Source organism: Larimichthys crocea, chromosome X (genome assembly GCF_000972845.2).
Source record: "Larimichthys crocea isolate SSNF chromosome X, L_crocea_2.0, whole genome shotgun sequence".
In the NCBI taxonomy this organism is placed as follows: Eukaryota; Metazoa; Chordata; class Actinopteri; family Sciaenidae; genus Larimichthys; species Larimichthys crocea.
The window spans coordinates 18,341,288-18,368,972 of record NC_040020.1 but is presented as its reverse complement, the minus strand read 5'-3'; the positions used below and the strand labels follow the sequence as shown (position 1 = coordinate 18,368,972).

General features: G+C 41.8%; 1 protein-coding gene across 1 annotated transcript; it reads right to left on the bottom strand.

Annotated features, from left to right (window-relative positions):
* Positions 1-301: 301 nt before the first annotated feature.
* dctd (dCMP deaminase) lies at positions 302-27,039 on the bottom strand. Its single transcript, XM_019265897.2, has 6 exons — positions 26,694-27,039; positions 25,970-26,069; positions 24,363-24,498; positions 18,605-18,721; positions 13,426-13,521; positions 302-1,523 (listed from the first exon to the last, which is right to left on the bottom strand). Exons 1-6 carry the CDS (start codon positions 26,729-26,731, stop codon positions 1,495-1,497), a joined length of 516 nt encoding a protein of 171 aa, XP_019121442.2. The 5' UTR covers positions 26,732-27,039; the 3' UTR covers positions 302-1,494.
* Positions 27,040-27,685: the final 646 nt, after the last annotated feature.

Here is a 27,685-nt window from a genome sequence, read left to right as displayed (position 1 = left end):
GGGCGTCCTCCACCTCTCCAAAGAAACTCTACTGTTTTAACAGGACGTTGAAAGTGAAGTGCAATTCAGCTTCTGAGTTTAACGTGCCAAAAAGTGAAACCAGCGTGCCTCCTATTGCAATAAACACTAACCCCTCTTCTGAAAGCTTATGTTGATGACAGATAGATATTTTAATAAAAACACCAGAACAAAGAGCAAATATCTAAGTCGCATGCAGGATGGACCAAAACAGCATGCCTGGTAGGGTTTCAGGGTTAGACTACATCCTAAAACACCTTTTAAGAATAATGAACACAGTAGACACAGGCTCATGTGGTTTTATTGACAACAGCACTGACAGCTGACATGGTTAAAGGAGTGATGGTGAAAAAGATTGAAAAGTGTTTCCCTGTCATTGTATTGTAGTAAATACATACTAAGTAAGAAGCAAATGATAAGATTTCATCTATTTGTCATGACAGCATTTTAGACAGTACAACAGCAAAAGGATAAACCATTGGAAGCTCAATGGCAGTTCTTCTTTGAGGTCAATGTAGTAAAAGAACATGTTTTTAGAAGCCCTTTGCTACAATAAAAGAAGTTAAAATAAATTCATTCATATCCCCTACAGGGAATATATTAAAAATCCACATGCACACAGTAACATATATCATATATAAAGATGGATAAAGATAATGCTAAATTGTAACACTGGCTAATTCTTGTACACTTTGTTGAACCTAACTGCAAAAAAATATAGGAGTGACAGATAGAGCAACCCTGATAAGATTCAGCTGTATACAACCAATCAACATAAAAAATAAGAAAAAAATCATTGATGATTAAGTTTAGCCATTCTTTACAGTGTACTGTTCCTACAGTTTGTACTGCCTGAACTGTTAATACAGATGCTCAGCGGCAGACAGTAACACTGAGTGGCTCCCAGTATTTACCAAAAACACACACACTGGGCAGCTTCAAGTGTGAATGTTATAGGTCAAATGAAGTGAATATTGAGGCGTGTCTAGATTAGCATTGAATCTTTTCTTAAAGAGGCTAGAAATATGATTCAGGTTTTTCCTGTGCTGACATCCAAGAGTATCAAATTCACAGCACACACATTTAAAATTCATAGTGGTCAGAGTCCTTGTATATTCCTTAACCGAAAAGTTTTTAAAGAAGGAAAAAAAAAAAAATTGAAAACTGAAAGCAGCATTTAACAACCTTCCACCACCCTCAAAGGGAGAATCGTCAAATTAAAGTACCTTGAATATCCAGTTAATCAAAATATCAAAGGACGCGGGGTAACCAAAGGCGAGGTATCCTTGGGTTTTCCTTTGGACAAAGCAGGGGGCAAGAAGACAGAGGAAAGAGGCATCAAAGTCCCTTTCAATCTCGTCAGTTCTCTTCGGCTTCCCTGCCTCATTCAGCACGTCCCCAAGGTGAGCCGTTCACATTTTCACTTGGTCGTGCTGTTCAGCATTCCAGAGTGGTTAATGGAATTAAAATCAATGACTATCTTAGTCCTCTTGGGGTTGAACTGCCTGCCAAAACGAAAAAAACAACAACATCCACATCAGTTTTAGACACACAGGTATGAGGACACATGGAACAGACCAAATAAAACCCATGGATGAGGACGAAAGTCACTTTTCAAGTCATACTTTCATCTGTCCCTCACCCTGGATCATTTTTTCACAAGGTCCAGGCAGGTCATAGACAAAAATAAGTGAGAGAGAAAGGGAGCAAAACCTAACCCTAACCAAGAAGGGAAGAACAGAGCAGAAAACACTTAGAGCTTTTACTCTGCGACAGTGAGCTTCAGAGCCCACAGCTTCACTGTTTTCACTCTCTGCTCTCATCTGAAACAATACTGAGTACTAGGTTGTTCAAAAATGGCATACTGTCGGCAGCTTCAAGTGATGATACATTTTTCAGTAAATCCACGTGTTAAGGAGAGACCTTAGTCTATTAACAAAAAGTCAAGCAGCTGATAGACAGAGATAGAAACTTGCGGTTTTGGAAACAGTTTTGGAAAGTGTCACGTCTGTGGTCTGTCTGATTGTGGCTAACGTTCACAGTTAACAGCATCAGCAGCTTGCTCTCCTTGCAGGTTACTGTCCACACATCTGTGCTGGATGTGACTATTGTTCTGGTCAAGTGGTTCTATGCCAGTTTATTTTGACACAGTCTACATACATCATCATCAACATCATTAAAATACTGCCAAACCACTTTTCTCATCTTTGTCCCACTTTCCACCTTGCTGGCTTGTATGTGAATGTATGAGCAGAAATGGATACAGTGCTGGAGGCATGGCACCATTCATTCTTATGGAAGCTGCTTATTAATATTAATACTTAATTACCTGGATCTTCTGCACATTGTGGTGCCCATAAAGCAAGCACACACACCAACGCTGCCAAGCTGCTAACTTCCTGCTTAATCAGAATACCAAATATGGTCATTTCCAGTTGAGAAACCAAGGTGTCGACGGCCATGACACCAACCTCAACATGGATTCACAAACTAATGGGTGACATCACAGGGGGTTGAACTGACAGCTACCTGTGTAATGTACTTTGAATCTCCACTACAAGACTTAGACAGCATCTCTCCATCTCTGTTCTCATTAAGAATTGGGGAGTGAAATAGTGATAAAGTCATCAACTGGGGAGAAACACAAAAGTCCCTGGGTCCTGTCGAATAGTCAGTTTCGCTAAGGAAGGTTCCTCACTGAGTGAAATGACCCAGAAGTATTAACGTAGCCACCTTGATAAGAGCTGTTTGAATTCTCTGACTGTTAAGGAAAGGAGATTCAGTGCTTCCTCTATTATCTCCTTTAGCACATGATACACCGGAGGTAATGCTGTCCCACAATTGCGGCAGCGACAAAATGGGGAAAAAGAAACGATGCACCACTCAGTCATTCACAGATATAAAAAGAAAATCAAGTGTGTTCTGTTGTTGACTGTGGAGGAGTAAAAACTTTCTAACTGTGACATCCAGTGTCCCTGCAGATCATCATGAAGTTACCATTGATTGTTAATCATCCATCTTTTTCCATAACTTGCTAATATGTTTCTATATGAGTGGACAGGAGGGTGAGCGACCATACTAGCGTAACAAACACTTCATCTGACTTCTGTGACAGGTGAACAACATTCATTATTATTTGAATTCTGACGTTGATAATGAAGTCAGATTTTTCATTGGGTTGTCCACGTTTATATTTCCTGCATGAAACAACACAGAGCGCACGGGGAGTATCTAGTAAGTATCTCAGATGCGCATTTGTAGTCCATCTTCTGAACTTTGTAGTTTTATCACTAGGGATGTAACGATACATCGTGACACGATTAAAATCGGTACAAATGCGTGACGACTCGCATCGGCTGACAGAAAAAATGAATCGCGATTCTTGGCGAATGCGAGAGAAGTAGGATATGTTCTTTTTCGTCTTTTTTTTAATTAGAAATAGGTTACGTTGTGGCTGCAGCTTCCACTGCCGCGTCTGCCTTTCTGTGTCACACACACACACACGCACTCACACACACACACACACCTACACACCTACACACATGCGCAGTAGTGTAGTGTAGTGTAGTGTAGTAGTAGTAATCGGCGTCAGGCCTGACTGTACCGTAAATGATACCATAACACAGACCCTCCAGCAGGGCCGGTCCTAGCTATGGGCAATGTGGGCGGCCGCCCAGGGCGCATTCTCCGTGGGGGGCGCACGAACGGCCGAAAAAGCAAAAAACCTCTGTAATTTTCGATACCGCTCATTAAGTTAGCGGAGCGGGCGCCCCGAGAGCGGGGTGTTGACAAGGCAGGGGGGACGTCGGACAGACCGATGGGGGCGCACGAGAAAATGTTCGCCTCGGGGGGGGGGGGGTTCGCCCAGGGCGCAAATGTGGCCTGGACCGGCGCTGCCCTCCAGGAATTCACGATGTTGCAGTTTGCAACTTCAACGCAACTTCAGTGAATCCCTGTGAATTCAGGGGTGTTGCAATTTTAACCAATCACCGCAACTTCCGCGCAGTCTGCACGGGGGATTCAACTCAGGTCAGGGACGGCCGCACCGTGCGGGAGGATCCCCTCATGGGACCTCTCCCCGGCGCTGGCTGGCCCCCGCCGGGCGCATTTCCTCCGAAGGTGGTGCGCCGCGACCGGCTCTGCGTTTACAGCGCCCGGACCTCGCCGTTTCCCGGGGCCGTGGACTCTCATTAAAGGGTTAATGAGCTATCATCCTGTTGTTTTTATTTTCAGTTAGCTCATACTTCAAGCTGAAAGGTAATGGTCAGATCAGCTGCTTGCTGGCAGCCCTAATAAGAACACAAACTGTTTGAGAGTTTCTGTAAAGAGAGATTTTTTTCCTACAAATAAAAAGATAATTTTATTTGGTCATAATTTGTCTGTAGCTCATTTTGATTAAAAAAAAATCGTGAAAAAATCGTATCGTGAACAAAAAATCGTGACTCGAATCGAGTCGTGAGTTGAGTGTATCGTTACATCCCTATTTATCACAGGTCACGTCAATAACATTCGCCGTCGCATGATGAAGTGTAACTGCAGTCGTCTTCTTGTTCACATCTTTCCTTGACCATGTGATGTTTTCCATCAAAGTCAAAGAAAAGTGGTTAGGAAAGGACTTATAGCTAATTTCTTTGACTATTCAACTATACCCCCCTATCTAGAGTGTTTAGTTTGTCTGTTCAGAGCTGCTGTAGAAACATGGTGGTTCAACATGGTCTGTAGATATAAAAGAAATCTTCAGGTGACTATACAGTAGGGGTGGGCGATATATCGAATATACTCGATATATCGCGGCTTGTTCTACGTGAGATGTATGAAATGACTATATCGCGACCATCGAGTACTTGTCACGTAAATGTTTTAAGCCGTCTGCATTTAATTCTCCGGAGTTTTGCCTGTGTCACTCCTGGTGATCCTCACAGCACGCAGCACACTGCCCCGCCCACCCAGAAAAATCCCCTGCGCGCATGCGTACTTTTTGTATCAGGTGAGGAGAGAAGTGAAGAGCCCGAGCGAGTTAATTGAAGATGGAGACGGACGACTTGGTTCCAAAGAAAAACAACTGCGGTCACGCCAGCCGTCTCTCGTTTTCGCGTGGTCACGTCAGCTGCTCCAATATTTTCAAGTGCGCCCTTATTGCGACTTTATGTCAAATACTTTGAGAAAACTGGGAAAGTCAGCGCTAGCTTACTGCAGCGTGTGGACACTTCCGGTTTTCAAAATAAGACGTGGGTGTTAAATTTATTAAAGGTTTATTTATAAAATATGAAGAATGGTTAAAATTTGATTTAAAAAAAGTGTGTCTCATAAGCCAAGTATGATCCTGCACTGCTTCAGTGCTCATATGTACATTATGAAATATATTAAAAATTCATAAAAAATATGACAAGTGTTAAAATGCTATAAAAAGAGGTGTGTCTCATACAGCAAGTGTAAATCTACTGTTCTACATTGATTCTGAGCAATTACAATGCTATCAAGGTAATAATGACATTATTATTTATTAGAAATAAACAATACAAAACAACAACAAAAATATCGAGATATATATCGTGTATCGCGATATAGCTTAAAAATATCGAGATATTGGTTACAGGCCATATCGTGCAGCCCTACTATACAGTAATAAAAACATATTCTGTATACAGAGCCCTCGAAATCCTTCAATCAGCTAATCTGGAAAAAATCAAGGTAAAGGTATGCTTAATATTAGCACACTAACAGCATCAATGTTCAATCAATGTTTCTCTGGCTATTTACAGTTCTCTCCTTTTTGTCAGCTTTAGTGTGCCTCCACGTCTTCCTGTGTCAGACATGACCAACACAATCAGATACAGAAAACTGCAGCAGACACACTCACTTTAGAGCCCTGAACAGATCTGACCTTTAATTTGATCAAGCAGGGCGCCTCTGGCATGCCTTGGAGCACTTTGGTTGCCCTCAAAAATTTGTCATCCACCTGCCTCCTGCAAGTCATAACTGCTACTGTTCACTGTGGTGGATCAGATAGAAATCCTTTCAAAAATCAGGACAGAAGTCAAGTGAGGTTGTGTCATAACTCTCATCACAAATTCAATATATAGCAGGCAGCATATCACTTTAAATAAATAATCATATAACATGTCATTAAGGACTTAAATGTGATCATTAATCTGTCAGTTTCCCTTCACTTCATAGTGTACGGTACAGAGAGCCCTTCTGGTGCGTTGTTATCAATCCATTCCACTTGTTCAGAACGCAAAACCACATTACTGAAAATCCAGTCCACGTTTTCCCTGCGACCTTGCTTGCAACTCGGTACCTGCAGCCGTTAGTAGCTACTTCTACTGTGCACACAGAGCTGAATAGAACAGCGTTAGGCAGGGTCGGACTGGGAACAAAATTCGGCCCTGGCATTTTTCCTCTGGACCAGCCCACCATTGAGCCGATGAACCCGCCCCCAAAACAGTTTAGCTCGGTAACTTAAGTAGCCGCTCCATATGCGAAGGCTCGCTGCGGAGGCGCAGGTTTGACTCCCGACTTGTGCGGCTCCTTTCCCACATTTTAACTCGGATTTTCTCTGCTCCTCCTTTCCTCTTTTTAGAATCTCTGTCGTCCATAATTTATTGTAATTAATATTCGTGCAACATACAGTATGAAGTTTATTTATAGACTGTATATGAGTCTATCCCTGTTTCGGTTTCACATAAACCTAGCGGCTGCATGGACGCATCCATTTGAGGGGGCAGGGGAGGGGGGGTGTAAATCGTAACTAATGAACCTGGCATGAACAGGCAAATATTAACCGATATTAGCCAGTGCAACCCAAAGCCTATTCCAAATGGATGCAAATGGGCCGCAAGTCCATTTTGGGCTGCTGGGCAAATGTTGCAGAGGCTACAAAATAACAAATACATACATACAAAAAAACAAGGCCACCCGCCCAAATGGGGCCCGAGATGGACCGGCCCATCTGGCATTTGCCCGGTAGCACAGACTGCCAGTCCGAGTCTGGCGTTAGGAGACAAACGTGAATGGATGGATGCGCAAAGGGATATAAGAAAGTTTTTCAGGACAGTAAGTATTCATCACTGCTTGTAGTAACAGTTAGTTAGCTCCAGCCCAGCTAACAGCAGAAAGTCCCATGTAATTAATGACACGCTCCATGTTTGACGAATGAAAACCTGGCTTACACACTACAGACAATCTATGCACGTCTTACCTTTGTCGTTTTGGGTCAAAAGTTGCATCCAGCTATAAAAGAACACTGCTGTTTAGCTAGCTGGTTAATGTGCACTCTACCATTTATCTTTGGGGTGACTTCCTTCTGGAGCATGGATGCACACCATGAAACAGGAGCTGAGCTCATTAACGTATGATTATCATCAGTGGATAATAATAATAATAATAATTATTATTATTATTAAAGCTGCAAGCAGCGATGGTCGGGCCATCGCACATGTGCGCATGTCGAAATGTGCATAACATAACCATGATAACCGCAAGAAGTTTCAGACAGCTCTGAGAAGGTGCTTCCTGCCAATTTCTTCTTTGAATGAATTTTATGGATCGCCACGCCCACACCGTTCCCTCAAAATTCATCATTTTGATAACTCTTACTCAGGAAGTCTATATGAACACTCCTACCAAGTTTGAAGTAAATTGGATAAAATCCCTAGGAGGAGTTCGTTCATATATGACCCCTTCTCAACCAGCCCGAATAACCGAAAATGGCGATTTTCATTATTAAATATCTGGCTTCCTGTTCATTGTAGCCCATTGCTCCAAGAGATTTGTTTGTAGGTCCTGGCATGTTCTACAATTGGGCTCAGGTTTCATAATTCTGTGTCCAAAACTGTGGCGGGGCTGTTCGAAAGAAAAATTCCAGGGGGCGCTATAGAGCATTTTTGCCCCGCCCCCTAATTAATTATGCAGCGAATTGTGCATAATATTCGTCTTAATAACCACAAGAAGTTTCAGACAGCTCTTAGAAAGTACATGGAAGGACAACACATGAGTGTCTGACAATCAAGCAATCAGCAGGGGATTCGTGGCGATTTCTTTAAATTTTTTTATTGATCGCCACGCCCACAGCGATTCCTCAAAATTCATCATTTTGATAACTTTTACTCAGGAAGTCTATGTGAACACACCTACCAAGTTTGAAGTGAATTGGATGAAATCTCTAGGAGTAGTTCGTTCAAATATGACCCCTTGTCAACCAGCCCAAAACACCGGAAATGGCGATTTTCATTATTAAATATCTTGCTTCCTGTTCATTGTAGCCCATTACTCTTTTTTGTAGGTCCTGGCATGTTCTACAATTTGGCTGAGTTTCGTGACCCTGTGTCCAAAACTGTTGCGGGGCTGTTCGAAAGAAAAGTTCCAGGGGGCGCTATGGAGCTTTTTTGCCAGACCCACCAAATGATATTATGCAGCCGAATTGTGCATAACACTGGTCTTAACAACCACGTGAAGTTTCAGACAGCTCTGACAAAGTATATGATAGCCCCACACTTTTGCCTGAAAATCAGCCAAAAAGTCAATGTAGTCACATTTAAAAAAAGAAAAAAAAAAGAAAAAAGAAACGGCAGCGTCGATTTTGACGTACTGTCACGGCCACGTCCTTTGATGAAAAGTTGTGATTTTGATAACTTTTCATTGTCGAGGCCTTCAGAACACACACGCCAAGTTTCAAGCACATCGGATGAAATCCCTAGGAGGAGTTTGTTCAAATGCGACCCCTGGAAATGAGGCCAAAACCGGAAAAGTCCAAATTTGACAAAAATTGGATGCCGTATGCTTCACTTTAGCCCGGGGCACCAAGAGACTTTTTTGTGCATCTGGGCATGTTACATACTCCCACCAAGTTTCGTACACGTGGATGAAACCGTGGCGAGGGGCACCGCCTAAAACGCACACCTAGGTGGCGCTGTCGAGGCATATGCGCACGTCCATGTGTGAGACCCCCAAAATGCGAAATTTTACACCTGACATGGGGGGGATAGGCAAATTTTCGTGAGTTTTCGAGGGGATATGGGCTGTCGAAAATGTAATTTACTCTTAAACGTCGTTCAGCGTTCGAAATCCAATAGGGCCTCGCCCCAGCATGCTGTGCTCTGGCCCTAATAATAACTCCATCACCCCTATTGACCTGTAGGAGTCAGGGCAGAGGAGCACAGTGTGTGAGAGGGGAGAGACCTCTACTGGAAAGTGAGTCTAAAGGATTTCACAGAATAGAGTTATTTGTGATGCAGACAGCCTTGGAAATAAATGGAACTCAATTTGAATATGAAATCTGAAACATTTCAGTCAAGGTGCACCATATAAGACTTATTTAACTTGAGCTTTTATTTGAGAGTAATGATTAGAAAGTGGAAAAAGCCAAGTTATGTGTGTGTGTGTGTGTGTGTGTGTGATTTCAAAATATTTGGGAGCAAACAATTATTGTGTTCTGAGCAAAAGTCATGGCATTAGCCTCTATGTTGATCAGTTATTAATTCAATTCATTGTGTATCTTGAAGGGTCAGGCAGAAGGAGATGCTGAGGGAGAACAGGCAAGGTCAAGTCAGAGAGAGCAAGGGGATCCAGAGGCAGAGGAAGATGAAGTTACTACAGAGAGAGAAGGAGAGCAAACAGACAAAGAGAGGGACAATTATGAAGCAACTACTGCAACTCACTCCACTACAGGGTTTGATTTAGGTGATAAAGACACAGGGCCGAGACAGGCAAAGCTGAAGAGCTACCCTCAAGATAGTTTTGGTACACAGAAGCGAGCATTTCACCCCAGCTGGTTTGAAAAGCACAACTGGTTAGAATATTCAGTCAACCAAAATACAGCTTTCTGCTTCCCATGTAGAATGTTTGGTAAGAACATCAAACATGATAGTTTGGTCAGTAGTGGTTGCAAGAACTGGAAGAAAGCTTTAGCCATCTTTGGCAAAGCATGAGATGCCACAAACACTTAAGGACAGTGTTGTTGCATGGAAAAGCTACCAGACAACTAGCAAACAGGGAAATGTTGCACAGATGATAGCATCTGCAAATGTGAGTGAGACAGTAGAGAGAAGAGAGTATCTAAAGCGAATCGTTGCAGTCACTTCTATGTTAGGGAGACAGGGACTCCCTTTTCGTGGCCATGATGAAGGTAGAGACAGCACAAGCAGAGGGAATTTTCTTGCATGCATGGAGCTTTTGAAGGAATTTGATCCTTTTCTTCAAAAACATAATCCCCCATCAAATGCTCAGTATATCTCACCAACATCCCAGAATGAGATGATTGACTGTTGTGCCCAGGAAGTTACTAGTGTCATTGTGTCTGAAATGACTAAATCCAAAATCATGGCAGGTGAGGCAAGGGATGAAAAATCAGAGCAGTTAGCTGTTTGTGTCAGGTATGTGTCAGAGGGGGCAGTGAAAGAAAATTTCCTAGCACTTGCAGAGATAAAATCATTTGATGCCCAGTCTATTGTGAATGAGCTGCAGCAGCAGATCCAAAACAATGGTCTTGCAGAGCTTAAGTGTGTAGTACAAACATATGATGGTGCAGCCGTCATGAGTGGGCCCACTGGAGGTGTACAAGCACATTTTAGAAGGCTCCATCCTGAAGCTATTTATGTGCATTGTTATGCTCATGAACTTAACCTGGTGTTGTGTCATACTTGCAAGGCCATCCCAGAGGCTATGGAGCTTTTCAGCTTGTTGGAGTGTGTGTACTCTTTCTTCAGCACCTCCCTAGTGAATCATCATAAGTTCATGGAGGCTCAGACAAGGCTTGGGTTGACAATAACTGAGCTTGTGCAACTTTCAAACACTCGCTGGGCATGTCAGTTGCGATCGATCAATGCAGTTCTTGAGACATTGCCTGCCATTTTGGGGTGCCTTTCTGCCATTCGATCCACCGTAGCTTAGGGGTGGGCGTTATATCGAATATACTCGATATATATCGCGGCTTGTTCTCATCGAGTACTTGTCCCGTAAATGTTTTAAGCCGTCGGCATTTAATTCTCCGGAGTTTCGCCTGTCACTCACTCCTGGTGCTGCTTACAGCACGCAGCACACTACCCCGCCCACCCAGAAAGATCCCCTGCGCGCATGCGTACTTTTTGTATCAAGTGAGGAGAGACAAGGCCCATTGGCCCGCTCCGGAGGCGTACGCGCTGCGGTCACCGGAGCAGATAGCTGCCAGTCTAGTCAATGAGAGCACTCACACAGGGCGCTATTTTTGATGCGAGCCGCTGCTAAACCTTGTAAATTTCAACAGAGCACTGCGCACCAGACAGGAAATCCGACACAGAATCAACATAATAAACTTCCGCCCCCTTTCGAAATAAAACACAATACGCAGTTCATGTAGCTTTTTACAACTTCACACCAACGTTACGTCATGACCGGTGGCACCAGGTCGATCAAAGGGTCTCAACATGAACGATGAGACTAATTGTTGAAGTGGAACAACACACAATCGTTTATGACACAACAGATGCTTTTTATAATCTCCTCCACGTGGGAGAAGCAAAGTCAGCTGTTTGTTGTTGTTGTTTTCTTTATACACAGTTTATCGCGGGGTTTCGTGTACGTCCAGGATTCTAGCGTGATCTCGCGTGAATACGGCCGGCTTGCTACGCTGCCAAGACGCGCCCAGTGTGAGTTGACGCAGGGCAGAGGACGCAGCTAAAACTAATACTAATCTAATAGAAGGGTCTACTTGAATCATCATACTGATGTTATTTTTTGCATCAAATTTAACATTCATGGTGATTTGCAGGAGAAATAAAAATATCGAGATATATATCGTGTATCGCGATATAGCTTTAAAATATCGAGATATTGGTTATAGGCCATATCGTGCAGCCCTACCGTAGCTGTTGGTCTCACAGCAAAGCTCTATAAGTTCTCAGCAGTCTACGCACTACTGATGTTTCAGTCACTTCTGTCTTTAACCGAAGGACTCCACAAGCTCCTTCAGAAAGAGACCTTAGACCTGGCAGAAGCTTTGATCTGCAAACAAGCAGTGTGTTACACACTTGAGGGCAAACACACAGATGCATTTGCCACAGAGCTATATGAGAAAACCAAAGCCCTGTGCCACACCCATAGTATCCCAGAACCAGGTGTCAAGACAAGGCATAAACAGAGGAGAATGGAGGATTTTGTGCTGGAGGCAACTGCAGGTTCACGCACTGAACTGAACAACTCAGACACATTCAAAAGAGAGTTACTTTTCCCTTGTGTGGATAGGATGATTGGCGAGCTTGATTTTGCAGTGTAGATGCAGGGCTACTAAAAGGCATCCAGGCATGCAGTCCTAAAGGTGAGACCTTCTTGTGTGAATCACATTTGAATGAACTTGCAAAACACTACAGCATTGACCTGAAAACAGAGGAGGTTCTGGTGGCCAGAAATTTTCTTGCCCGGAAAACAGAGGCTGGATTTTCACCTGAAGATATATTGTCTGTGCACAACCTTCTTGATTCGGACATGTTTCCCTCTCTGATGGCAACCATCCAAGTTGCCCTAACAGTGCCTGTAAGCAGCTGCTCATGTGAAAGGTCCTTTAGTGCACTGCGTCGGCTGCACTCCTGGCTGTGTCAAACAATAGGTCAGAAAAGACTTAAGTCTTGCAGTCATGTCAATTGAAAAAGCTGAGCTTCAGCATCTGAGTCACAACAAAGTCAGATTTGCCACCCTTAAAAACAGACGACATTCTTTGATGCTTCCACCCACCAAGTAACTTGCAATTGTAGCCATATTTTTCTTGTTAATGCTGTAAACATACGGCTACTGTGCAAACCTTTGTTTGTTGTTTTTTGTGTACTGTATTTAAAAAAAAAAACAGGACTGATAATAAATACTAATATAACTACTAATACTAATGATCATTTCTCAGTCTTTACTAGCTGTTTGCAAATTTTGTGCTCACGCGCTCGTTTGCTCACATCCTGTGCATCTCCTTGGGGCTAAGCCCCCCTGTCCTTAAACCTAGTACGCCTCTGGTTTACAGCATAACAAATTTCCTCCAGGTCAGTGTCAACATTCAGGAGCAGCTATCGACAAAAACAGAATCTAATCTTCAGAAGTCTGTTTTAGTGTCTGATCAAAAAAGACCACTGTGTTTGTGTTACCTTAGAACTACAGACAGAGATACGTGGGGGAGCTTCAACAGAGGCCACTATTTTTAACCACTATGTTTGCACAGAAGTCCGAGAGAGGACAAACTAAACACTGGCTCGAGATCTTTGCGTTGTTCACGGGTTTCCAGACACCACGGTTCCTCCTTTAAACTTGGAAGGCAAGGGTAAGGGGAAAAGTTACTTTCAATCAGCTGTCACCAAAGTCACAATCTACAACTTCACCACTAGGGCCATGAAATCCACAGAAAGAAAGAAACACTTCTATTTTTTTGTGCCAGAGAAAAATTGTTACTACCTGCACTGTTGCCAGCCATGCTGAGCAGCCTTCTGGAAGCAACCATCTCTGGCGTGTCATGGTACTTATCAGAAAGATAGACCACTTCCTTGATACCTGGCAGCGGACACAGAGCAAGTAGTGCAAAAAGATCATATTGTTTTTCTAAGATGGCAAAGTGCCACATCACAGCCCACTGTACTACTGCTGGCTGTTTTGCTTTACAGTCCAACCACACAAGCAGCCGGAGCTGCACGTACAGCCTCCATGCACCTCCAACTGTTAATGCATAGTCCTTCAGAATGAACCTTCCCCATTCCCCGACACTCAGGCTGTTCTGTTGTGCTGACTCTCTGCCCTACCTTGCATGCAACAGCATTTCAAGCACTGATGCTTTAAAACGTCTGTTTTTTTCTCTCTCTCTGATCACTCTGGGATCCATAACTTACAGACGATCTGACTTTAAATGACTGTGTGCCTCTAAATAAAAAGGTGTACACATTAGAAAAGTCCTCACATTTTATTAGTGAAGACGAGTGCTGAAGAGTTAAAGGGGTCAGTTCACCAGTGTTATGACCCAGGGTCATAATTTAGTATGTGTTATTTTTGTGTCGTTGTTCCTCCCTGCCTAAGGGTGGTGCTACCACCTTTGGGTAGGGGTGGGCGATTATACGATATACTCGATATATCGCGGCTTGTTCTACGTGAGATGTATGAAATGACTATATCGCGACCATCGAGTACTTGTCACGTAAATGTTTTAAGCCGTCGGCATTTATTCTCGGAGCCTGTGTCACTCACTCCTGGTGCTGCTCACAGCCCGCAGCACGCCCCGCCCACCAGAAAAATTCCTGCCGCGGCATGCGTACTTTTTGTATCAGGTGAGGAGAGAAGTGAAGTGAAGAGCCCGAGCGAGTTAATTGAAGATGGAGACGGACGACTTGGTTCCGAAGAAAAAACAACTTCGTCACGCCAGCCGTCTCTCGTTTTCGCGTGGTCACGTCAGCTGCTCCAATATTTTCAAGTGCGCCCTTATTGCCGACTTTATGTCAAATACTTTGAGAAAACTGGGAATCAGCGCTAGCCTACTGCAGCGTGTGGACACTTCCGGTTTTCAAAATAGACGTGGGTGTTAAATTTATTAAAGGTTTATTTATAAAATATGAAGAATGGTTAAAATTTGATTTAAAAAAGGTGTTCTCATAAGCCAAGTATGATCCTGCACTGCTTCAGTGCTCATATGTACATTATGAAATATATAAAAAATTCATTAAAAATATGACAAGTGTTAAATGCTATAAAAAAGAGGTGTGTGTCTCATACAGCAAGTGTAAATCTACGTTCTACATGATTCTGAGCAATTACAATGCTATCAAGGTAATAATGACATTATTATTTATTAGAAATAAACAATACAAAACAACAACAACAAAAAAATATCGAGATATATATCGTGTATCGCGATATAGCTTAAAAATATCGAGATATTGGTTACAGGCCATATCGTGCAGCCCTACCTTAGGGTCTCTCTCTCCAGGTGCTGCCTGCCAATTGGTTAATGGACTGGTGGGTCTGCTATAAATGGCCGCCGCTGGAGACACCGTTTCTCTTCTCTTGACCCTACTTTCAACTGCACCAGGCCGTATTGTATTGATTAGTTGTGTTGTGGAAAATTGTACTTGTCTCCTTAGCAGACTTTAGCCCAGCAGTTCAGGTAGTTGTAGGGGTGAGTAGCTCTTTTGGTTCATCTCCTTTTTCTCCTGTTATTTTGTAGGGAGGCAGGTGTAGAAACCTGTATTTTCTTTTCCTTGTTTTGGTGAGGTAAGTTAGTTTTTGGACAGATTGTTTGTTTGTTGTTTTGGCCCTGCTCACCCTGAGGTTTAAACTACCACTTTTGAAATAATATAATAATTAAAGCTGCAAGGCAGCGATGGGTCGGGCCCTCGCAGATATGCGCACCGTTGAAATGTGTGCACGTCGAAATGTGCATACAAAACCTTGATAACCGCAAGAAGTTTCAGACAGCTCTGAGAAGGTGCTTCCTGTCGATGCCTTCTTTGAATTTTTTTATTGATTGCCACGCCCACAGCGATTTCTTAAAATTCATAATTTTGATAACTTTTACTCAGGAAGTCTATTTGAACAGACTACCAAGTTTGAAGTGAATTGGATACAATCCCTAGGAGGAGTTCGTTCAAACATGACCCCTTGTCAACCAGCCCAGAACAGCAAAAATGACGATTTTCATAGAGCGCCACGCCCACAGCGATTCCCCAAAATTCATCGTTTTGATAACTTTTACTCAGGAAGTCTATGTGAACACACTTACCAAGTTTGAAGTGAATTGGACACAATCCCTAGGAGGAGTTCGTTCAAACATGACCCCTTGTCAACCAGCCCAGAACAGCAAAAATGACGATTTTCATAGAGCGCCACGCCCACACCATTTTCCCAAATTCATCATTTTGATAACTTTTACTCAGGAAGTCTATGTGATACTCCTACCAAGTTTGAAGTGAATTGGATACAAATCCCTAGGGAGTTCGTTCAAACATGACCCCTTGTCAACCAGGCCGAAACACCGGAAATGGCGATTTTCATTATTAAATATCTCGCTTCCTGTTCATTGTGGCTTATTGCTCCAAGAGAGTTTTGTGTAGGTCCTGGCATGTTCTACAATTCGGCTGAGTTTCATAATTCTGTGACCAAGACTGTGGCAGGGCTGTCCCAAAGAAAAATTCAAGGGGGCGCTATAGAGCGCTTTTGCCCCTCCCCCTCATTAATTATGCAGCCGAATTGTGCATAATATTGCTTCCAACAACCCCAATAAGTTCAGACAGCTCTGACAAAGTATATGATAGCCGCACACTTTTGCCCGAAAATCAGCCCAAAAAGTCAATGGAGTCTTGTTTTTTTGTGAAAAAATTCGCAGCAATATCTCGCTTCTGTTCATGTGGCTTATTGCTCCAAGAGAGTTATCTGTAGGTCCTGGCATGTTCTACAATTCGGCTGAGTTTCATGACTCTGTGTCCAAAACTGTGGCGGGGCTGTTCCACATGAAAAATTCAAGGGGGCGATAGAGCGCTTTTGCCCCTCCCCCTCATTAATTATGCAGCCGAATTGTGCATAATATTGCTCTCAACAACCCCAATAAGTTTCAGACAGCTCTGAGAAAGTATATAGAATCACAACATGTGAGTGTCTGAGAATCACAAGCAATCAGTAGGGGATTCGTGGTGATTTTCTTTGAATGAATTTTATGGATCGCCACGCCCACACCGTTTCCTCAAAATTCATAATTTTGATAACTTTTACTCAGGAAGTCTATATGAACACTCCTACCAAGTTTGAAGTAATTGGATGAAATCCCTAGGAGGAGTTCGTTCAAACATGACCCCTTCTCAACCAGGCCAAAACACAGTAAATGGCGATTTTCATTCTTAAATCTCTTGCTTTCTGTTCATTGTAGCCCATTGCTCCAAGAGACTTTTTTGTAGGTCCTGGCATGTTCTACAATTCGGCTGAGTTTCATAATTCTGTGTCCAAAACTGTGGCAGGGCTGTTCGAAAGAAAAATTCAAGGGGGTGCTATAGAGCGCTTTTGCCCCGCCCCCTCATTAATTATGCAGCCGAATTGTGCATAATATTGCTGTCAACAAACCCAATAAGTTTCAGACAGCTTGACAAATATTGATAGCCGCACACTTTTGCCCGAAAATCAGCCCAAAAGTCAAAGGAGTCTTGTTTTTTTGTGAAAAAATCGACAGCGTCCACTTTGACGCACCGTCACGGCCACGTTCTCTGATAAAAAGTTGTGATTTTGATAACTTTTCATTGTCGAGGCCTTGAGAACACACACGCCAAGTTTCAAGCACATCGGATGAAATCCCTAGGAGGAGTTCGTTCAAATGCGACCCCTGGAAATGAGGCAAAAACACGAAAAGTCCAAATTTGACAAAAATTGGACACCGTACGGTTCACTGTAGCCTGGGACACCAAGAGACTTTTTTGTGCGTCTGGGCATGTTACATACTCCCACCGAGTTTCGTGCACGTGGGTGAATGCGTGGCGAGGGGCACCTCCAAAAACGCACACCTAGGTGGCGCTGTGGAGGCGTATGCGCGCGTGCATGTGTGAGACCTCCAAAATACGTAATTTTACGCCTGACATTGGGGGGGTAGGCAAATTTTCGTGAGTTTTGAGGGGGATATGGGCTGTGGAAAATGCGATTTACTCTTAAACGTCGTTCAGCGTTCGAAATACAATAGGGCCTCGCTGTGCTCGGGCCCTAATAATTGAATAAATGATCTTTTGTTGTACTGCAGTTCTGTGACCTTGGTCATTCTTGGGAGTGGGGAAAGAGGGGAGCGTCCTTTTCTTGTTATGTTTGGTTCCCCTAGGCTGGACGTAACAAAAAATGTTGTCTCCAGCCCTGCAGACAGATTATCTGTCTGAGATTTGTTTTTGACATCTTGATGCAGTGAAGCTGACTACACTCATTTAAAAGCCATTTTATTCATTGTGAAGTTTACATGTGGGGAAGCATGAACAGAATTCATATTTTAAAGTTTACTTGAACTTGATTAGCAGAACTCAAGGGTTTGCCATGGAAAGTTTAAATGTTACATTTAATAATCATCCACACTGACCTGTGATCAGGTGAACAGTGTCATTGGTACGTCTGTTCTCACACTACGTAACTTTGGGCTCCGGGTCGGGAGAAGTACGTAACGCTTTACGACACAAAGTCACACACCACCAACTATCACTGATTCTGGTGAAACTGGATCATATTTTATGGAGAAAATGTTTTCTGTTTTTCCCTCTGATGTCCTCCGGCTGCTCTGCATCAACTCTGGTGTTGTTGACCTTGTTCAATGTTTGGCTGTTAGCAAAGATGTCGACTTGTCGGCTAGTTTTAAAATCAATCATAACAAATACATATGTACAGTTGTCCAGATTTACCAAAGTGGGATTACACTCTTATACCAACTGGGGGTGACAAATCACAAAAATACCAATTTCTACATAACACCGCTCCAATGCAAGAACAAAATATGGGCACATACGAGCAATTAGCACCAACTTTAAGCAGTTACAGCTTAAAAAGCCTTCTGAAGTCAGTATCAGTGTACAAGTGATTATAATGTATTAGCGTGCGTGAGCGTGTGAGCGTGTGTGTGTGTGTTGTCAACACCCACCAGCCTGGATGATGAGCTTGGCACATTCATTGCAGGGGAACAAAGCCACATAAATGGTGCAGCCTTTGACATCAGCACTGTTCTTGTTCATAATGGCATTCAGCTCTGCATGGCACACTGTGGGACAGGGAGTTTGGGAGACATTGCAAGGGTTAGGATGAAAACAAAGTGACAGGCAGCCATAAAATAAGATAACTGCCTCCTAGGATGGTGTACATTTCCTAGGACATTGGACAATCAGACCTTCAGACTTCCCAAAGTCAAACAAAGAACCAATAAATATTTGGTTGAAATAGTTATTTGTGCATTATCCAGAGTAACTGTAAGAAGTTGTTTTTAAGATGGACCATGGACTACTCTTCCTCTGGATAAATACTAAAACAAATTAAATCTTTCATGTGCAGGATTCACACAGTTCCATCTTCAATCACAAAAGCCTTTATACAACGTTTTCACATATGTAATTGGACTCCTCCAAGACCTGATGTGTAGAATTGGCTATAGGTTTAATGATTCTTTTGTCTTTGTTCCAATTTACAATGGATGTTATGTAGCTCCTTCACACAAGGAGAAAACATTGGCAATCTGGAAAACGATATGCTAATAATTTATTAATTACATAAAATAAAAACAAAATCATTTTTATTGTAGATTTGATCCCATTCTTTGTAAACAGCACAATGTCATTTAACAACAATCAATGTCAAATTTAAGTGGAACAAGATAAACATGCACTAAATTGACCTCTAGAAGAAGGGAGAGAGAAACACGGAAAGATAAAGTAGATCATGAGAGTGTCTTCCATGGAGAGGAGTTGAGATTTCTTCATTATTTATCCTCTACCACCCTCTAAAGGCCAGGTCAGCACGAGATATACAGAATGTCAGAGCACCTAGAAACGTGCCAAAGTTGAAACATGAAGAGGACTCAGCAAAAATCTGTAAAAGTGGATTTAAAATCAGAATCAGAAACAGGTTTTCACATTGCAGGAATTTGCAATTTGGTGTGTTGGTGCATAGTTCAACTGTTCAGAATTTAAAGAAGGTGAAAAAAATCACAGCACTAGAAGATGTAAATACATGCACTGTTTTTTTTTTTGTTTTTTTTTTTTCTTATTTGGAATCTCATATCAGCACTTTACACAATTACCTTTGCTTGAAATTAAACACTGATTCATCTTCATTTTTTTTTTAATATGAACAGAACATTTCAATCTAGCACAAAAAGCAAAACAAATGAAGGGTGTTTAGGAGAAATATACATTTCCCACTTTTAAATGTCCTCAGATTTAGTTTTCTGCAGTCTCGCAGAGAAGGTGATTCTGTCCATTACCAAGATTTCATGAAGAATATCATACCATTCCTCTATAGATGGGCTGTTTGGCATAGGCTATTTCTTTGTAATTGCTTTTCTAGCAGCTACACTCTGTATACCATGTATATGTTTATTTTCTTTTAATATTGGCAAATGTTCAGAGTAGAAACCTAAAGAGTAGTTCATCCCAATTAAAAGCCATTTTTAACCCAAATATCAGCATTAATTCTAAGAAATAGGGATGGGCGATATGATGACTAAAAATGTATCCCGATAATTTCTGGTATTTATCACGGTAACGATAAAAACGACGATAAATAAACACCAATTTAGCCTAATCTTTTGGACTATAAATATCACCAAAATAATAAAGGCTAGGGGAGCTGGTGGTGGGCGTGTCTATTCCTGCTGAATGTAACCGCTGTGAAACAAGGGATTAATTTTTTATTTTGCCGATTAATGACAGCTTTATCAAGGCTTTTTTCTCTTGTTCTCTCACTCGCTTGCTGTCTAATCATTGGACACAAATCAAATTCAACTTCGTCAACTTCGTCATTATATTTTGCAGCATAATTTGTGAGTCGGACTCAGATTTAGAAGCTGGTACATGAAATAAACAAAGTGAGAACACACACAGGCAGATTATCAGAGTTTAGTCCGTGAATCCACCTGGATAGTCTCTGCTTCAGAGACATGTCAGGCTGTCTGTGGAGGTTTGACCGATCCGAGTGTCTGATTGGCGGCCGGAGTGTGAGGAAAGAGCTCCTCACTGCCCGGCGTATCTGCTCCGCCTTCCGCCATGTTTGTCGATATGTGTGTTGGGCTGCGAGTGTGTTGTGCACATACATACGTCATCAATTGGAATTTATCGTTTTTATCGTGGGATGACATATTCTTACCATGAGGAATGTTTTTGACGATATAACGTAAACGATAACATATCGCACATTCCTACTAAGAAAGCATTTACAATTAGACTAGAACAAGTGATAACGGTTTGCTTTGTGAGAGCCATGTCACCTGAGTGATGAGACTGCTGAACAGGTGAAATAAAATATCTGCTAAGATTCTTCAAGCCAAATACTCTAAGAGATTCAGCTTGATATCTTCCCATGAAATTCCTGATTCCAGATTTCCTCTGTAATGCAACTGTTAGTTACGTGTTCCCATTTTTGTTTAATGGTGCTACTAGTTGTCTTAAGTGGACAATTCATTCTCAAACAGAATTATAAAGCCTCAAAGCTATTCACTGTCCCCTGATTAAAAAAGGTGCAATATGAGGAGAGACATCGATTAGCCCATCTCTTACAGCTAATGTCTCACTTATTTGGGGTTAAGTTGGTGTCACCAGGTCACTAGTAAACAAAAACTTTTTTTATTGTATGACTTCTTCACTTCACAGGATGTGGACTTTATGCTCCTGACAGAGACTTGGCTTCGGGATGGTGAGTGCACACCATTTTCTGAACTCCTTTCTCCCGGCTGTTCATTCCTCAGCTTTCAGTGCTGTCCTATTCCATCTACTACCTACTCCAGTTTTGAACTGCAAACTTTTGAGCTACAACTTTCCTCTTTCTCTGTTATGTTTGCGGTTGTTTATAGGCCTCCAAAATTTAACAAGGACTTCCTCTTGCAGATTTTCTGTAATGTGTCTCCGTGAAATACAATCATTTTCTTTTTTCTGGAGATTTCAATATACATGTCTGCTGCAGATCAAGACCATTGGTCACTGATTTCTTAAACCTCACTGAATCTTTTAATCTTGTTCAATGTGTTAAAGACCCGACTCACGAGAAACGGCACATTTTAGATTTGGTTTTATCACACAATTTATCTGTGAGCGTTAATGAAATCTGTGAAATCTGTGATCTGTGCGTATCTCTGACCATCTGCCTGTGCTTTTTACTGTTTCAATCCCTTTAAGGGCAAAAACCTGCTTCTATGCGCCATCTGCGCACAATCAGTGCTCAAACTGCATCACAGTTTTCAGCCATGTATAATGACTATATCATTTCTGGTGATATACTTAGCACTATGGACGATAATCATGCTCTCAAAACTGAAAATATTTTAAGCAACTTTAATTCTACTTGCACGGATATCCTTGACGCTGTTGCACCTTTTAGAACAATGTGCATAAAAGCACGTACAGAACAGTGGCTTAACAACTCCACGCGCGCTCTCAGGCGCTGAGAGAAAGTGGAAAAAAATTAAACTCCATGTCTCTAAAGAAGCTCTTCGTGAAACCCTGTCTGTCTACTAGAGTGCTGTTAAGGCTGCTAGAATGGATTATTTCTCCAGTCTTGTCTCTTGTAATCGTCACAAGACCCAAGTTCTTTTTAACATTTTTAACTCCCTTGTAAAAACTCTCCAGTTGTAACCTCGCTCACCCTTTGTGAGAATTTCATCAAAGTTTTTATTTAAAAAATATCTGCTCTTAGGTCACCTGCCTCTCCTTCTGCAGGCCCTAGCTCTGACCTCACCCTTTCTCTTTTACATGCTGCTTTTGATCAGTTTGAACCTGTATCCCTCTCCGCACTGTAATTGTAGTTCAGCATCTGCGACCTACAAAGTGTTCTTCAGACAGCATCCCCTCTCGTCTTCTTAGAGAGGTATTCAGTACGGTGGGCCCTGACATACTTTTATTTAATTCCTGTCTTAGCACCGGATGTGTGCCAGCTGCTCTCAAGCATGCTGTTGTGCAGCCTCTCATCAAAAAGAAAAAAACGGATCCCTCTGTGGCCAATGATATTTATGAGAAGTTTCAGTCTGGCTTTAAACCATCACATAGCACTGAGACAGCACTGCTGAGAGTTTTTAATGATCTAATGGTATCTGTTGACTCAGGAAACCCTGCTATGCTAGTGCTCCTTGATTTGACAGCTGCCTTTGACACTGTGGATCATGGGATTCTCTTGGCACGATTAGAGTAGTGGGTGGGCATTACAGGCTCTGCTCTCTCTTGGTTCCAGTCTTACTTGAGTGATCAGAGTTTTTCTGTGCAGCTAGGTAAATTCACCTCATCCTCAGCCCCTCTTACTTCCGGGGTCCCCCCAAGGCTCTATCCTCGGGCCAATTCTCTTCTTGCTATATGCTACCATTAGGGTCAATTTTCCGGAAGCATAATCTTTCTTTTCATTTTTATGCCGATGATGTTCAGATCTATTTACCCTTAACATTGAATGATTCTGTACACACACCTCAAGACCTCAAACTTTTTGAACCTAAATGAAAACGAAAAGAGGAAAAAAAGAGGAAAAAAGACGGAAATCATAATGTTTGGATGTGGTCCAACAGACTTTCCTGCTGGCTTTCTGGGCCCCCTTACTCCAAACATTTCGTCATCTTTAAACAATCTCGGAGTAATTTTTGACGACAAGCTGAAATTTGATCGCCAGGTTAGCTCAGTAGTGAAAAACAGCTTCTATCATTTGAGGATTTTATCGAAAGTAAAAGGATACCTGTCACGTAAAGATCTAGAGACTGTAATCCATGCTTTTATTAATACGAGATTGGATTACTGCAACTCGCTTTATTTTGGCCTGGGCCGCTCACTCTTACACTGCCTGCAGCTGGTACAGAACGCTGCTGCCCGTCTCCTTACCGGCAAACGCAAACGTGACCACATATCCCCTGTCCTGGCGGTGCTACTTTGGTTGCTTTTAGAATAGATTTCAAAATGTTACTGTTTGTTTTTAAAGCTCATAACGGCTCAGCCCCTCAGTACTTGACTGAGCTTCTCCACATCCACACCCCCGCCAGAACTTTGAGATCCTCGAGTCAGCTGCTACTGGTCGCCCCTAAAACAAAACTGAAAACCAAAGGTGACCGAGCCTTTGTGGCTGCGGCCCCTAGGCTCTGGAATACTTTGCCCTGGCACATCCGATCTGCTGGATCATTTGAGGTTTTTAAATCCTCTTTAAAAACCCACCTTTTCTCCCTGGCTTTTAACCAAGTTTAAATATCTTAGCATTTATCTTGCTTAACCTTTTGTAATCATGGTATTATATGTATTATGTGTTAATTATATGTTAATTATATGTATTAACCTGTACAGAACTTTGGTCAACCTCAGTTGTTTTTAAATGTGCTTTATAAATAAAGTTTGAGTTGAGTTTACTTTGTGTGTTTTTTCTTGTCTTTTTAAAGCATTTTGTTTACCCGTTATATCTACCTTTACTTAAGTTTTAAGTTTTATTGGGTAACTTTCAAATATTATTGTCAGGACTTGTCGCTCTATGCTGATATCAGCAGGAAGTCATACAATATGTTTGCAATGAAAAGAGCTGCACAGGTCTGAGCAGGAATGTGTAAAGTTCACAATATGCTGAATATTTAAGGGTGTATATTTATGTTAAGATATTCTAAACAAAAGTGTGCATTCATGTCAGACATTGAGATAGAATTGTGTTCAGTCCAGTTCTGTGTGTGGATGCATTCTCACCATACGGGTATTTAGTGTCAAGTCGGTCCTCGGCACACCGGGACCACGGTAGCAGATCATCATCACAGCCATTCGGCATACCGTTGTAACCAATGCCAACTATCTTATTCTCTTGGTTCACTATACATGCCCCCACCTGCAGAGAGAGAAAGCAGTTCCACAGTTTATTTTCTAGATGTAAATGATTAAATTAATTAAAATCACCAAATAATTAAATGACAAACAAACAAATGATTAAATTAATTAAAATGACCAAATTTCCAATGTATCGTGAATTAATCCAAGACCAAACAGTCAGTGGCTGGTAGTTCAGTACCCACATTGGTACACATGGTGTACACTTGGTCTACATGCATGGAGATCTTTTTGGAGTGCCAGTGTGTTTGTTTAAAGATGTCAGAGCTGCATTTGCATGAACAGCATCTTTCTACGTTGTTCACCTGTCATACTGATGCTTATGAAATCTGAATATATTGTTTGACCCCAACACTACATCTGTGAGAATAACACATCATCTGATTCATTTTAAAGTTATTAACAAAGCACTTAATGGCCTGTAAATGATTCCAGACAAAACTAAACACAAATCACATTGAACAAGCAATTCTGAGTTTATAGTGTTACGAACCTGGCTCAAAGGTTTGCAACAAAAGGAGGAGTCCACACACTAAGGTATTGCAACAAAACGTTTATTTAACTAAACCTAACACAACCTAAACTGTGATGAATGTTATTTATCAGTTGTGTAGAGCGGGTGTGTGTGTGAGTGGTTAAATAAGTTACAAATGCAAAACAAACTGAGTTCCCATACTGCCAGAACCAGAGAGAGAGAGAGACAGCCTATAAGATGGCCGCCCTATTTATAGCTCCACCCTCTCTAGGTGCAGCCAACCAGCTGATGGCCTGGAAGATGCTACAGAGAGGTAAAAGCATAAGAGAGGGTTAGAAATAGGCCGTCCCAACAGTCCACCTAACTTGAGTGTGGAAGGAGCAGGAAACTTCTACACACATAGAAGTCTGCCAGCCTGCAGATTTGAACCCCCAACCTTCTGGTGGGGGCTGGAAGTGTGAAGTCTAAAGTGTCATGAGATAATGTCTGTTGTGATTTGGACCTATATCAAAATTAAATTAAAAATTAAATTGACAGTGCTAACTGAATATTCTGCATTTTCACATTACCTTGTGAACACTTGGTATTATTCTGCACAAACTGCTATATACTGAGAACATATTGTACGTATATTTATATTGTTTATATCTCCTTATATTTTTACACAATATTTGTTATGCACCAATAACATCAAGACAAATAAGTAAAAACCTACCTGGCAATAAACCTGATTTTGATTCACAAAGCCACAGTCTTTGTAAATTCTCATCTGTCTGTCATCTGTCATGTTACACATTGTTACAAATCTGAATGCCACCTGGGATCTGTATGTTTGTTAAGTCATTACGTTGAATCCATTATGTGCGGACTATGGTAAATCTGGAAGACAACGTAAACTTCAAAGATGCTTTTAACCCCTTTAACTACCTTTCCTGACTCAGAAACACCTATGTGTAACTGGGACAGCCCTAATACGTATCCACACAAACACACACACCTGTGAGCTTGGGTCTTTGCTCCTTTGGGCTGACAGAAAAGCTACAGCCATAAAGTAGTCTGGCCATTCCAGGTAGTCCTCTCTCTTCCTGGTTGTGCCACTACAGAGAAAGACACAGAAAGTTTGTGATTAAAAAACAAACAAGCAATTTCCACTGACTGAAAGCTTATTTCTGTTTACACACATCCAGCTGTATTACCTGATGTGTACAAACACAGTAAAGATACCAGCACATTGTCTCTTAAAAGAATCTTTTTCCTTGCCACTGACGCCAAGTGCATGCCAATGGTGGGAACTGTTGGGTCTCTGTAAATATTATTATAAAGCATAGACCTGTTTTATCTGGAAAGTGTCCTGATATCATTCGGCACTGTAGAAATAAAATGTCATTGAATTGGTTTGAAAGATTTTAAAGCATTGCCAAAAGATGGACTGTCAAACATCTGTCTGTCGGTTAACAAGCTGCTTTAACGTAAAGACATGAAGGAGTCTGAGTCTTTACGACTTCTATCAGACGAAATAAGTGATGAGGAGCAGCAGCGTGTGGACACACACACACACACACACACACACACACACACACACACACACACACACACACACACACACACACACTCACTCACTCACTCACTCACACTCTCACTCTCACTCACTCTCACTCTCACTCTCTCTCTCTCTCTCCTCTGCGTTTGAGCCTTGAGGAAGACAAACTGAAAGTAGTTACCCGTTCAGATGAGCAGGCCTCGGCTGACTGTCCTCCATGGTCGTCGTGGTTTGGTCTCTGGTGTGCTGCTGGTGTGACAAACACTCCCGACACAAAGTGCGACACGCCACACGACGTCAACAAGAAGCACGCGGGAACACTTCTCCCGCGCTTATAATCTGGATCTTTTTACCCAGACCTTTGTCTGCAAGGACAATCTCCGACTCCTTCGCTTAAAGACGCCATCACAGTCACGGACATAAAAAGACGAAACTTATTTTTTTCTAACAATAGCATTAGAGTGTGTTAGACAGATGTAAACTGATTTATGAGAAAGTTCGGACTGCCTAATAGACAAATTCCGGGGTCAAAATAACTTCATGTCATATGGCACGCCTACTCCAGTGCCATACACGCCCCCTGAGATAACTTCCTGTTTAAACTTAATATTTGAATATTATGTGTGTGTGTGTGTGTGTGTATTATATTTGAATGTTTTCCAAAAACTTAAACTGCCACTGTTGGAGGTGTGTCAGCTTGTTTAGTAAGACCTCGCTGTGCCTGTAGCAGCAGAGCAAATGTTTGCTGTGAGCACAATTAGCATGGTTATATTTTTTATTGATTAACAATGAGGAAATAATTGATGGATTGCTGTCTTGTTGTAATTATTAAAGTAGATAGCCTCCAAAATAATCAAATAGTATTGGACTGAAGTATTTCAGTCAGTTTTGCAAGTCTGATTAGGGGAGCAAACTGAAGGATGATAAGTAAATGCAGCTTTAATGATTTTTTTTTTTACACTTTATACATACAATACAAAGTCTCGATGTACCCAGCCTCATTTTGTTATTTTCTATTAAGCTGGAGCAAGTTCAGTTTCCTTGTACTCAGTTACTTGACACTCTTACTTGAAATTGCATTTTTAACAGAGAGAGAGAAAAAGAAGAAATTGATGCAGGGAATAAGTAATGCTGTCCACACATGCAGAACTTTGTAATGCTGAAAATGAGAAG